At 47.9% G+C, this 14,323-nt stretch overlaps 1 protein-coding gene across 1 annotated transcript in view; it reads right to left on the bottom strand.

Moving 5' to 3' along the window:
* Positions 1–371: 371 nt before the first annotated feature.
* The window catches only part of LOC121304182 (collagen alpha-2(XI) chain-like), a 110,170-nt gene continuing 96,218 nt past the window's right edge, over positions 372–14,323 (bottom strand). The window contains exons 56-65 of the mRNA XM_041235150.1: positions 12,846–12,899; positions 11,882–12,043; positions 8,872–8,925; positions 8,046–8,081; positions 7,832–7,885; positions 6,756–7,023; positions 6,208–6,320; positions 5,770–5,838; positions 4,902–5,135; positions 372–639 (exon numbers count right to left, since the gene is read on the bottom strand). Of these exons, the coding sequence (XP_041091084.1) occupies positions 493–639; positions 4,902–5,135; positions 5,770–5,838; positions 6,208–6,320; positions 6,756–7,023; positions 7,832–7,885; positions 8,046–8,081; positions 8,872–8,925; positions 11,882–12,043; positions 12,846–12,899 (1,191 nt within the window). The 3' untranslated portion in view covers positions 372–492. The remainder of the gene's footprint in view (positions 640–4,901; positions 5,136–5,769; positions 5,839–6,207; positions 6,321–6,755; positions 7,024–7,831; positions 7,886–8,045; positions 8,082–8,871; positions 8,926–11,881; positions 12,044–12,845; positions 12,900–14,323) is intronic.

Here is a 14,323-nt window from a genome sequence, read left to right as displayed (position 1 = left end):
TCCCAAATGGTTCTTTTCAATACATCTACAGATAGTTTGGGAGAGAGAGCGAGTGAGAAGGGGAGCGAAGGACTTTTTTAACTGCACATATTTTTGGTAATCTTTTTTCACATTACAAAGTCTTTGGTTTCTGCTGTTTGTTGTATTTTTCTTCTCTTCGATGTTATGAAAGTCTTTCTTCATTTCAGTGCTCTTGATGTCCATGTGCTTGCTGAACCGCTCCTCCAGGGTTAGTCTCTTACGCAGTCAGCAGCACGTGTAGGCAGCTCTTCCGCTTCGAGATTCTCATATTTCTTCATTTCTTCTTTATCTGCCCGTCAGGAATACTACGGGGGGGGGGGGTGAGTGTGGTGAGTGGGTGTGGCCGGGGTCTCGTAGTATTGTGACAGGACTGGCTTTTGCTTGCTTTGCGTTGGTTGTTTTTTTAATGTGTTTGTTTGTTTGTTTGTTTGTGTGTTTTGTAGCTGGGTTGTGTTTCTGGTTTATTTTGTTCTATCCCAGGAAGCACACGGGTCCCACATCAAAGCCGAATTTCTGCTTGGCCTCCCCAAAGTCTGTGAACATGACGTCAAGCACAGGCAGCTGCACCACCACGGGAGTGTTCACCTCCAGAACTGTCTTGTCATAGCCCTTGCGATACTGAGAGAGAGAGAGAGAGAGAGATAATAATATGAATCATAGCCCTTACGATACTGAGAGATATATAAGAGAGAGAATTAATATGAATCGTAGCCCTTACGATACTGAGAGAGAGAGCGAGAGAGATAATTAATATGAATCATGTCCCTTACAATACTGAGAGAGATATATAGAGAGATAATTAATATGAATCATAGCCCTTACGATACTGAGAGATAGAGAGAGATTTAATTTGCGAAAAAAAGATTAGAATTCTGTATCAAAGAAAACCATTACCCCCTAGACACCCCAATAACTCTGCATGAGCTCAAAGATAAACTCATGGCTCTCAAAACCAGAAAAGCATGTGGGCCCGACAGCATCCACAGTGAGATGCTGAAACACAGCAGCCCCAAACTGCAGGAGGCCCTGTCTAAACTCTTCAATCTCGTACTGAGAGCTGCATATTTCCATGAGACCTGGAACCAAGGACTTAACACCCATATATGAAAGTGGAGACAAATCTGACCCCAATAACTACCAGGGCATCTGTGCGAGCAGTAACCTGGGGAAGGTGTTCTGCACTATCGTTAATGCCTGAATACTGGCCTTCCTTACCGAACACAGTGTAAGAGTCAGATTGGCTTCCTACCAAACCACCACACCTCTGATCATATTTACACCCTGCACACCCTAACAGACAAACACATCCACCAAACTTGTAAAGGAAAAATATTCACCATTTTAAAAAGGCATTTGGTTTAATTTGGAATGAAGGGCTATTCCTTAAATTTCTTCAAAGTGGTGTAAGGGACAAAGTATATGACACAATAAAGTTAATTTATTCAGAAAATAAGTGCAGTGTGAAAATTGGTAACAAAAGAACTGAGTTCTTCACACAGACGTGGAGTGAGACAGGGCTGCAGGCTGAGCCCCACACTGTTCAACACTGTGGCGAGGTACACCTGCCCTTGTGTGTTGTTATGTGTTGTTGTTATTTTGTATTTTGTGTGTTATGTATTGTTATTGTTTTGTATTTTGTGTGTTGATATGTGTTGTTGTTTTGTATTTTGTGTGAAAAATATAACAATTGTTATTTGTTCACTGTTTGTTGTCTGTTTGTTTTGGCCATTGTGCCTTTTTGTTTGAAAAGTGTTTCGTTTTGTTTAAATATTTCTTTTATAATAAATCTGTGCATCAGTACTTCATCCCCGCAGTACTGTATGTCTCTCTTCCTGGTCTGACATCATCACCAAGCCACCCCTGCCACAAACATCTATATCAATGAGCTGGCCACAGTGCTGGAGCAGTCTGCAGCCTCGAGACGCACTCTACACAGCACAGAAATTCAATTCCTGCTCCACGCAGTATCTATATCAATGAGCTGGCCAGAGTGCTGGAGCAGTCTGCAGCCTCGGGACTCACTCTACACAGCACAGAAATTCAATTCCTGCTCTACACAGATGACCTGGTCCTGCTGTCCCTCACAGAGCAGGGTCTGCAGCAAAGCCTGGCACTGCTAGTGTCAGACCTGGGCCCTGGCAGTAAACATGAGCAAGACCAGTCATGATACTCCAGAAGAAAGGTAGATCTCAGAGAAACATATATCACTTCACTCTGGGCAACACTACCCTGGAACACACCAGCAGCTACACATACCTGGGTCGAGCATCATTGCCTCAGAGAGCTTTAACCTGGCAGTGAATGCATTGAAGAAGAAAGCATGCAGGGCTTTGTATGCCATAAAGAGGGGACTCTATAATATAAATATAAGTTTGTTTATTTACCAGTGTTCCGTTTTATACCTCTATATTTAATTATTCCTTTTCATTATTTACTTTTTATATTGATGTTCACAATGTTTATTTCATGTTTATATTGATATTCACTCTGTTTATTTCATGTTAATATTGATGTTCACTCTGTTTATTTCATGTTTATATTGATGTTCACTGTTTATTTCATGTTAATATTGATGTTCATACCATTCCTCTCATTGTTTATATTATATACTGTACTTTTATCTGCTCTGGCAATACCGCTAATGTTGTCATGCCAATAAAGCACCTTTGAATTTGAACTTGAATTTGACAGAGAGAATTAATATGACTCACAGCCCTTACGATACTGAGAGAGAGAGAGAGAGAATTTATCTGGACACACCAGTGTGTCACTACTGTGAATTATCCACATCCCTGTCGGATTATCCACATCCCTGTCTGATTTGTGCACAGTGTATTGATTTTTGTTTATATAGGTTAATGTGGATTTTTCTCTCTTTCCATTTCTGGCACAGAGAGGATCACATACATGTACATCATATACCTGAGTCAGTAAGCGAACGGTAGAGTTACAAAACAGTAGAAATAATACGAAATACTACGTTTTCAATGGAAGATCGTCTTTTTTACTCGAAGTGTATGGAATATGTGGTTATACGTGGTCTGGATCAGCATGCCTTGTTCATCTGGTAGAGTTAACAGTGCCATGGGAGGATGCTGTGGATGAGGCGTATGAGAGGAAGAAACTTTGGTATGCTCAACTAGCTGCCGAAGCGAAACAGCGAGGATGGAGAGTCCGGGTTTACCCAGTGGAGGGGGTTGTCAAGGATTTGTAGTACACTCTACAACCCGGTTTCTCAGAGACATTGGATTCAGTGGTAAAGAGTTGCGATGCATTGTGAAGAACTTATCTGAAGCAGCAGAGAGGAGCAGCAACTGGCTCTGGTTGAGACGAAAAAGATTCTGGTTGGGGACCTCAAGCATCGTAGAAAGAAAGCAACGTCGATGTAAAGGAAGGTAAGTGAACTGGGCTGAGCTGAGTGGAGGATGGAGGGGGGTGATGCTGGGACACCAGAATCACTGTCGAGCCCTCTTAAAGTGTTGTTGGCTAGTCAACGAAACACCAAGGATGGAAGATGCCCACTTGACAACCCCAGAGAAGTACACTACTCAGCTCAGTCCAGATGGTTGTCATGCTGATGTGCTGGGGAGACGGCACTGTGGTTGATCCCTGGAGCCAGCATCACAGCCGTTGTGTGTGCTGATGCGCTGGGGAGGCAAAATAGGCTGATCCCTGGAGCCAGCATTAGACTTCAGCCATCAACACCAGAAACACAGATGGATCACATGTCTTAGTTGGTGCTTATCTTGATGAGGGCTGAGTCCAATATCAGCATGAAGTTTTAACACCTACTCTCATGTAACGGAAATAATGTAGTAGCATTGTATAATGTCTTATGCATGACTATGCGATCTGAAACCTAGCATATACTGTACAATTGATTCAGGAAACGATATTTGCATTGCGCAATTCATTAATATGACTGTTGATTATTTTATTTGCATGTGCTTTGTTTTGCTGATTCAGTCTTATTAAACGAAATATATATAGATGTACCGGTCAGATCTTTTGCTGCATAATCCATTGCTGTAAAACTGTGGTCTAGTACTATTATTGACTGTTTACACACAACATGTATGTATACAGATAGAAAGTACACCCAGACGCACACACAAACAAGCATGTACAAATACGCATGAACACACACTGTGATTATCTATCTATAGACAAGGTACTAAAGATGATTCAAGACAAAGGTTCTTTATTTTAGAAGACTATCGAAAATCCCTTAAGACTAATGGAAATGCATGTTCACACTTATGTACAGTACGACTCTCTTCTTCCTCCTCCTCCTCTTCTGTTAATGTCAAGCTTTCCACGTCTTCCCAAAACACAACCGTATTTTCTTTGTATTTGGTAAGAGCAGCAGTGAAGCAGAGAGGGTTTTTTTCGTGCTAAATGGAATGCTATAAAGTACTCTTTTTTTACCCAGGAAAGGGAATTGACGGTTGGGTATAGATACGCTGGTGTGGGGCTGTCCACCGCGCCTCAAAAAAAAAAGCGAAGCAACGCGCTGGTGTATCCAGGCCTTAACAATACTGAGAGAGAAAGGCGAGGGTGAGAGAATGACTAGATGAAGTGAAATAAATACTTATTGTGCAAGACAGAAGTCAAATTACAGTGCTGAGCAGGGCCTTGAGGTAGGGGCTGTTCTGCCAGTTCAGGGTGTGCTGATTATTGATCTCTATTGATACAATATTGATAGACCCTGTGTATTGATCTCTGTTGATACAGTATTGATAGACTCAGTGTACTGATCTGTATTGATACAGTATTGATAGACTCAGTGTATTGATCTCTATTGATACAGTATTGATAGACTCAGTGTATTGATCTATATTGATACAGTATTGATCTCCAGTATTGTGTGTTGCACTCACAGCACAGCCGTCGAGTGGTGCCTTGATGTAGGGGCTGGTCTGGTAGCTCATGTCCTCCTCGTTCGCCCCCTGGAAGTGCAGGGCCCGCTCGAAGCCATCGCTGCCCAAGTGCTGCCAGGCCACGGAGTGGTGGCAGTGATAGGTGAAGTTCTGCCGGGCCGAGACAGACAGCAGCCGCAGGAACGTGAGCTGAACCACACCCAGGGGCTCACCTTCAGAGTCCACATACGAGAACTGAGGAGAGGGGAGAGGGGGAGGGGAGAGAGTTAAGAGAGAGGAATAGAGAGAGGTAAGAGAGGGAGAGAGAGAAGGGTAAGAGATGGAGAGAGAGGGGTAAGAGAGGGGTTAGAGAGGGAGAGAGGGTCAGAGAGGGGAATAGAGAGGTAAGAGAGGGAGAGAGAGGGGTAGGAGGGGAATAGAGAGAGGTAAGAGGGGTAAGAGAAGGAGAGAGAGGGGTAAGAGTGGAATAGAGAGAGGTAAGAGAGGGAGAGAGGGGTAAGAGAAGGAGAGAGGGGTTAGAGAGGGAGAGAGGGGTTAGAGAGAGAGAAAGACGGGGTAAGAGAGAGAGAGGGAGTTAGAGAGTGGTAAGATAGGGAGGGAGAGAGAGGGATTAGAGAGGGGAGAGAGGGGTAAGAAGGAGAGAGAAGGTGTTAGAAAGGGAGGGTTAGAGTGGGAGAAAGAGGGGTTTAGAGAGGGAGAGAGAGGGGTAAGAGAGGGAGAGAGAGACCCAGGGTCTCGCCTACAGAGTCCATGTTTGAGAACTTAGGAGAGGGGAGAGAGGGGATTAGAGAGGGAGGGAGAGGGAGAGAGAGGAAGACCCAGGCGCTGGCCTACAGACTCCCAGCCCGTGCTTCCAGCACTCACTCACCTTGCTGCCTTGTTTGAACTCACTGAACCAGGTTCCAGGGGTCTCGCTGCTCCAGGAGTTCATCTTCACCTGAAAGAGAGACAGAGGCATGTTATCAGGGTGGAGTGGTGTGCAGTGTGCAGTGTACAGGGTGCAGTGAACAGGGTGCAGGGTGCAGTGATCAGTGTGCCGGGTGTAATTCTCAGTGTGTAGTGAGGAGGTGCAGGGTGCAGTGTATAGAGATGGGGTGCAGTGTAGGGTGCAGCGTGCAGGGCTGTATTGCACTGTGCAGGGTTACACGCTCACCGGCTCACTTCACAGTCCTCTCACCCACAAACTGCATGAGAAGACACACCACACATTAACTTCTAGTACAGTCTAGGGAGATGCAGATCTCTATGTAAAGTGCACTGTACTGTGTGTTGTAGGGTAGAGTATGTTGCTGTGTTTTAGTCTCACCGACTCAATCTTCTTGTCTGGGTAGATGCAGGTCTCTCCTCCCGCAGTGAAGTTGCAGAAAACCTTGAATGAATCTCGAGCGCAGCCCTGGTTGGGATCGATCCAGTATTCACCTGCCAGACACACAGACAGGGGGCTCAGCATACTGGGGCAGCAGAACCCAGACACACAGAAAGGGGTTTGCAGGTGTGTGTTGCAGCTAAACTGAATCAGGTAGCTAGCAGTGTGGATCAGGGGTCACTCTGCATTCATCTGATGTGTATCCTTATGAACCCCCTCCTCTGAGCTGCATGTCTCTGTCTCTGTGTCTACATGTCTCTGTCTCTAAATCTCTATTGGTCATGTCTACATCACTATTGATCATGTCTATATCTCTATTGATCATGTCTATAGCTCTATTGATCTGGTCTATATCTCTATTGATCATGTCTATAGCTCTATTGATCTGGTCTATATCTCTATTGATCAGGTCTATAGCTCTATTGATCTGATCTACATCTCTATTGATTAAGTCTACAGCTCTATATCACCCCTCTCCCATCTCTCACCGTCCTTGAATTCGGCCTGGCTGAGCTGCAGGTCCCTGCAGGTCCTGGCCGGGTTGTCCTTGGTGCCCAGTGGGTGTCTCATGTGCTCGAGCTCCTGTTTGAGGGAGTTGAGGGAGCCGAAGATCTCCTCCATGCCGGTTTCAGCGTAGTCCAGGGCTGCGTCGGCCTGCACCCCCTCCTCCTCCAGCTGGCTGCCGTCGATTGAGCGCCTGCTCCTCTTGGGGGACATCTGGATAGGGAGGGGCTGGATCACCTCACCAGGGGGGCCCTGAGGACAGGGGGTTGTGTGTGAGAACAGAGTCGACTGGTGATAACTCATTGCTAGATTGAGGGGGACAGCCCTGGGGGAGAGAGGGGGGGGGAGGGTGTAGAGAGATGGGGGAGGGGTGGAGAGGAGAGATCGGGGCGGGGTGGAGAGAGACTCTCTCGGGGAGGGGGTGTAGTAGAGGGTCCCATTCAGAGAAGGGAGGGGGTGTAAAGAGTGGGTGTAGATCTCTCACCCACAGGGAGGGGGTCCCTAAAGAGGGGGAGGGGTAAGGGGTGTAGAGAGAGAGAGGTGTACAGGGGAGAGGGGGAGGGGGAGGGGGAGGGTGTAGAGAGGGGAGGTATAGAGAGAGAGAGGGGAGGGGTGTAGCGAGAGGGTAGGTTCTGGTCTCTGAACCATGATTATTTCATGCACTGATACTGATGAGCAGTGACTCTGCAGATATCAATCTTGTCACGCCTGCCACTGAAAGGGTTTAATCTAGAGAGATTCAGGGCTTGATTCTCAAAGCTATTTCCACAGAGTAATAACACAGCCAACAGAGTCAAACAGGCATGTGGTGCCGGGGCTGTGAGCAGACTGTCTGGACTGGCTTCTTATTTGTTCAGAATTATAAAGGCTTTTTTTTTCCCCATCAGACCAAAATAATGCTAACAACGATTTGGAGTAAATAGCTTTGAGAATCGAGCCCTTGGACTTTAGTCAAAATGTACATCACTGTACATCATCATTTGTGTATTTCTTATTCTAGAGCACCAGGCCAGCAATGAGATTGAACTAACCTCCCCTTTAAGTGTTTGGAGGTACTTACAGGCGGACCTGCAGGTCCAGCGACACCCTTCTCTCCTTTAGGACCAGCTTGACCCTGAAAACAAGAGAGAGCAAACCAGGGGATAATCAGAGAGAGATCAAAAAACATTTATGATGAAAAGTGCATTACATGTGCAAGTTTATTATTATTATTATTAAGAATAAAGATGGATGTTTCAGTAATCAGGCTCTTGTGTTGTTTTTTCTTTACTCACTGAAGCTCCTTTAGCACCTTTCACACCAATAGGACCCTGTGAACAACAAGAGAGAGATAAGTGAGAAGAGGATGAGAGGAGAGAGAGACGAGAGGAGAGAGACATGGAGACAGTGGAGAGAGATGAGAAGAGGTGAGAGGAGAGAGATGAGAGGAGAGAGAGACGAGGGGAGAGAGACATGGAGACAGAGTGGAGAGAGATGAGAAGAGGTGAGAGGAGAGAGATGAGAAGAGAGAGAGACGAGGGGAGAGACATGGAGACAGAGTGGAGAGAGATGAGAAGAGGTGAGAGGAGAGAGATGAGAAGAGAGAGACGAGGGGAGAGAGACATGGAGACAGAGTGGAGAGAGATGAGAAGAGGTGAGAGGAGAGAGATGAGAGGAGAGAGAGACGAGGGGAGAGAGACATGGAGACAGAGTGGAGAGAGATGAGAAGAGGAGAGAGAGATGAGAAGAGAGAGAGAGACGAGGGGAGAGAGACATGGAGACAGGTGACGGGAGAGTGAGGGGTGGGAGTCTCACCTCTCTCTCCTTCCTTCTTCCTCTGGTTAGAGGAGATATAGAGTGTCGCACCTCTACTCTTGATCTCTCAACTCACTCCCCCATGGTAGTTGACCCACTGTTGGGTCATGGGTTTCTCCAAGTCAGAAAGTCCCCCACTCCCACGAGGGTGTCCCTGGCGAGGTGCTGGGCGCGTAATTCTGGTGAGTTGTTGAGAGTGAGGGGTGGGGGTGATGGGTGATGGGTGAGGGGTGGGGTGGGGGGGAGTGTTTAATTCCTCTCCCTAAAGTAGCTTGGAGAGGGTGAAGGTGAGGGCTCAGTACTCACTGGTAATCCGGGGGGTCCAGCTGGTCCGAGTGGTCCAGTTGGTCCTGCGATTCCCTGAAACATGAATAGCATCAGCGACCCCCTGCAGCACACTTTATATCTGCACAGAGACCCCCCGCAGCACACTGTATATCTGCACAGAGACCCCCCGCAGCACACTGTATATCTGCACAGAGACCCCCCGCAGCACACTGTATATCTGCACAGAGACCCCCCGCAGCACACTGTATATCTGCACAGAGACCCCCCGCAGCACACTGTATATCTGCACAGAGACCCCCCGCAGCACACTGTATATCTGCACAGAGACCCCCTGCAGCACACTGTATATCTGCACAGAGACCCCCCGCAGCACACTGTATATCTGCACAGAGACCCCCCGCAGCACACTGTATATCTGCACAGAGACCCCCCGCAGCACACTGTATATCTGCACAGAGACCCCCCGCAGCACACTGTATATCTGCACAGAGACCCCCCGCAGCACACTGTATATCTGCACAGAGACCCCCCGCAGCACACTGTATATCTGCACAGAGACCCCCCGCAGCACACTGTATATCTGCACAGAGACCCCCTGCAGCACACTGTATATCTGCACAGAGACCCCCCGCAGCACACTGTATATCTGCACATAGACCCCCCGCAGTACATTGTATATCTGTACAGAGACCCCCTGCAGCACACTGTATATCTGCACAGAGACCCCCCGCAGCACACTGTATATCTGTCTCAGTGAGTAGTGAAGGGAGTGTGTGTGGTGCAGTGTAGTGTGCAGTGCAGTGGGTGTGTGCAGTGTAAGTGTGTGTCAGAAGTAGTGGAGTATGTGTGGTGCAGTGTAGTGGGTGCAGTGTAGTGTCAGTGAGTGGTGCAGTGAGTGGGTGTGGTGCAGTGTGGGTGTGTGTCAGTGAGTAGTGAAGGGAGTGTGTGTGGTGCAGTGTAGTGGGTGTGTGTCAGTGAGTAGTGAAGGGAGTGTGTGTGGTGCAGTGTAGTGGGTGTGTGTCAGTGAGTAGTGAAGGGAGTGTGTGTGGTGCAGTGTAGTGTGTGCAGTGTGAGTGGGAGTGTGTGTGGTGCAGTGTAGTGGGTGCAGTGTAGTGGGTGTGTGTCAGTGAGTAGTGAAGGGAGTGTGTGTGGTGCAGTGTAGTGGGTGTCAGTGTAGTGTGAGTGTGTGTGGTGCAGTGTAGTGTGGTGCAGTGTAGTGGGTGTGTGTCAGTGAGTAGTGAAGGGAGTGTGTGTGGTGCAGTGTAGTGGGTGTGTGTCAGTGAGTAGTGAAGGGAGTGTGTGTGGTGCAGTGTAGTGGGTGTGTGTCAGTGAGTAGTGAAGGGAGTGTGTGTGGTGCAGTGTAGTGGGTGTGTGTCAGTGAGTAGTGAAGGGAGTGTGTGTGGTGCAGTGTAGTGGGTGTGTGTCAGTGAGTAGTGAAGGGAGTGTGTGTGGTGCAGTGTAGTGGGTGTGTGTCAGTGAGTAGTGAAGGGAGTGTGTGTGGTGCAGTGTAGTGGGTGTGTGTCAGTGAGTAGTGAAGGGAGTGTGTGTGGTGCAGTGTAGTGGGTGTGTGTCAGTGAGTAGTGAGGGAGTGTGTGTGGTGCAGTGTGTGGGTGCAGTGTAGTGGGTGTGTGTCAGTGAGTAGTGAAGGGAGTATGTGTGGTGCAGTGTAGTGTGTGCAGTGTAGTGGGTGTGTGTCAGTGAGTAGTGAAGGGAGTGTGTGTGGTGCAGTGTAGTGGGTGTGTGTCAGTGAGTAGTGAAGGGAGTGTGTGTGGTGCAGTGTAGTGGGTGTGTGTCAGTGAGTAGTGAAGGGAGTGTGTGTGGTGCAGTGTAGTGGGTGTGTGTCAGTGAGTAGTGAAGGGAGTGTGTGTGGTGCAGTGTAGTGGGTGTGTGTCAGTGAGTAGTGAAGGGAGTGTGTGTGGTGCAGTGTAGTGGGTGGTGCAGTGTAGTGTGTGTGGTGCAGTGTAGTGTGGTGCAGTGTAGTGAAGGGAGTGTGTGTGGTGCAGTGTAGTGTGTGCAGTGTAGTGGGTGTGTGTCAGTGAGTAGTGAAGTGGTGTGTGTGTGGTGCAGTGTAGTGGGTGCAGTGTAGTGAGGTGTGTGTGTGTGTGCAGTAGTGTGCAGTGTAGTGGGGTGTGTCAGTGAGTAGTGAGTATGTGTGGTGTCAGTGTGAGTAGTGAAGGGAGTGTGTGAGTGTGAAGGCAGTGTAGTGTGGTGCAGTGTAGTGGGTGTGTGTCAGTGAGTAGTGAAGGGAGTGTGTGTGGTGCAGTGTAGTGGGTGCAGTGTAGTGGGAGTGTGTGTGGTGCAGTGTAGTGTGTGCAGTGTAGTGGGTGTGTGTGGTGCAGTGTAGTGGGTGCAGTGTGTCAGTGAGTAGTGTAGTGTATGTGTGTGGTGCAGTGTGTGTGTGTCAGTGAGTAGTGGGGGAGTGTGTGTGGTGCAGTGTAGTGGGTGTGTGTCAGTGAGTAGTGAAGGGAGTGAGTGTGGTGCAGTGTAGTGGGTGTGTGTCAGTGAGTAGTGAAGGGAGTGTGTGTGGTGCAGTGTAGTGGGTGTGTGTAGTGGGAGTGTGTCAGTGAGTAGTGAAGGGAGTGTGTGTGGTGCAGTGTAGTGGGTGCAGTGCAGTGTAAGGGTGTGTGTCAGTGATTAGTGAAGGAAGTATGAGTGGTGCAGTGTAGTGCAAGGGTGTGTGTCAGTGAGTAGTGAAGGGAGTGTGTGTGGTGCAGTGTAGTGGGTGTGTGTCAGTGAGTAGTGAAGGGAGTGTGTGTGGTGCAGTGTAGTGGGTGCAGTGTAGTGGGAGTGTGTGTGGTGCAGTGTAGTGTAGTGCAGTGTGTGTGTGTAGTGTAGGGTGTGTGTGGTGCAGTGTAGTGGGTGTGTGTCAGTGAGTAGTGAAGGGAGTGTGTGTGGTGCAGTGTAGTGGGTGTGTGTCAGTGAGTAGTGAAGGGAGTATGTGTGGTGCAGTGTAGTGGGTGCAGTGTAGTGGGTGTGTGTCAGTGAGTAGTGAAGGGAGTGTGTGTGGTGCAGTGTAGTGGGTGCTCACAGTCTCTCCCTTGGCTCCAGGACTGCCCTGTGGCCCTGGCAGGCCCCTGTCTCCCTTCTCTCCCTGCTCTCCTGGGGGTCCGATGAGGCCGATGAGGCCAGGGTGTCCCTTCTCTCCCTTGGCTCCGGGGTCTCCCTGCAGACCAGGCAGACCAGGGGGGCCCTGCAGGGGGGGGGGGGGAGAGCCCCCCAGGGGACGTCTGTGTGGTCCTCTCCCGGGGCTGGGACCCCCACCCCAAATCCTTGTATAGGCTGTGTATGACAGTCTGCCCTGCATCACGAAGATATATAGGGGGATAGACAATCACGTTGTATGGGGTATGTGTATGTTCGAGTCCAGTATAATAGATATATATTATATAAGATATATAAATTATAATATATAGATATAGATAGTATATAAAGTATATATAGTCAGTAGGCTAATAGGAACAGACCACATGCCAAGGAGATAAACGTGGTCAATCAATACACCATACATGGCACGAAGATATACAGCAAGGCACACGCCAATGGTATAAACAGAGGGAATCAGTAACATACGGTTACAGTTACACAAGGAGCGTCAATAACATACACGGCACACAGCAATAACTAAACATGCTGTGCCAGTAACAGACACGGCACACAGCAATAACTAAACATGCTGTGCCAGTAACAGACACGGCACACAGCAATAACTAGACATGCTGTGCCAGTAACAGACACGGCACACAGCAATAACTAAACATGCTGTGCCAGTAACAGACACGGCACACAGCAATAACTAGACATGCTGTGCCAGTAACAGACACGGCACACAGCAATAACTAGACATGCTGTGCCAGTAACAGACATAACACATGGCATGGGTAAGTAGTAAAGTGTTTCAGTAACATACATCTCACACCAAATATGTATCACTAACATACATGTTACATGAAACACGCTACACGCCACACGCCTGAGATTGTGGGGTGACTCACGATGGGTCCGGGGGGGCCCCTCTGTCCTGTCACTCCGGGAGAGCCTTGTTCACCCTGCGGAGGAACACAGCGAGATATGAGAAAATATGACATCTTATTATATCAGAAAAATCTAAATCGCTGTGTTGTATGCATGAAAAAATATGTGCAAGGAAGAGTACAATATGTTTACAGTATGTATGCATGAAGGCTTATTCAAGTGTCTATACTACTGTAAGATGCACATGTACTGTATGTGTCTCATGTGTAGTTCAGGGTACATGGGGTTGGGGGGGTGGTTCACAAATCTCAAATGCCACGTTTTATTAGCAATGGTTGGGGCTGTATTGTTTTCACTGTTATCACAGATTTCATGATTTCTGTGAAATGAACTCATTGCTGTGTAGTGTGTAGTTACAGTACAGTGCAGTGTGTGTGAATAGAGGTGTGTGTGTGTTACAGAGGTTTCTATGTGAAACAACAGCTAATGTGTGTACACTCTCGACAGCGATATGTGCGGGGTGTGGGACGCGTTAGAACATACGTTTTAGGGTGATGTGTATGGCGCAGAAGTCAATGGTTATACAGTGTTAGTGTGTGTGTCACAATGTCGGCCAACGGTGTGCTCAATGGTTGTGGACCTTTCGTCATTGATTTGGACGACACGGTCGATGGTATGTGTGTGCGTTAACAGATCTGTACGACAACATGCCTGTGCCAATGGGTGTTATTGATTTGTACGGAAGGATAAACACAGTCATTGTCTGTGCCAGTGTTCGTTATTTGCTCCTTTCATTGCACGTCATGGTGTGCCGTCAGGTGCAACAGGTTGATCTGTGTGTGGTTGAGACAAGTGAGAGAGTGTGTGTTACAGTACAGTGCAGTGTGTGTGAATAGAGAGATGTGTGTTACAGTACAGTGCAGTGTGTGTGAGTAGAGGTGTGTGTGTGTTACAGCACAGTGCAGTGTGTGAACAGAGAGACGTGTGTTACAGTACAATGCAGTGTGTGTGAACAGAGGTGTGTGTGTGTTACAGTACAGTGCAGTGTGTGTGAGTAGAGGTGTGTGTGTGTTACAGTACAGCGTAGTGTGTGTGAATAGAGACTAATGTCCACCAAGTGTTACACACAGAGTGGTTATGTCCACAATGTGTGTGTGTGTTTACAACACGTGCACACAATGTCAATGTCACAGTACACACACTGTGGTGTCTTACCACACACACACACACAGAGTCCTGTGTTTGTGTGGTTGTCATGTCACGTCACACACACTCACTGGGTCCACCCACAACAAATACAATACAGTGTCAAATGTCACGCATACCCACACTTATCCTCACACACCAACACAATGTCATGTCACGTCACACACACTCACATATTCTAAATCCATGGACACAACTTCGCACACCACACACACAATGTTCCAGTGTCACGTCACACACACACTTGATCTACATAGTCTAGATTTTGTCACTCTGTGTGTGTGTGTTACGT

The sequence above is a fragment of the Polyodon spathula genome, chromosome 37 (assembly GCF_017654505.1).
Source record: "Polyodon spathula isolate WHYD16114869_AA chromosome 37, ASM1765450v1, whole genome shotgun sequence".
Classification (NCBI taxonomy): domain Eukaryota; kingdom Metazoa; phylum Chordata; class Actinopteri; order Acipenseriformes; family Polyodontidae; genus Polyodon; species Polyodon spathula.
The sequence above is the reverse complement of the archived record's forward strand: the minus strand, read 5'-3'. Positions and strand labels throughout refer to the sequence as shown.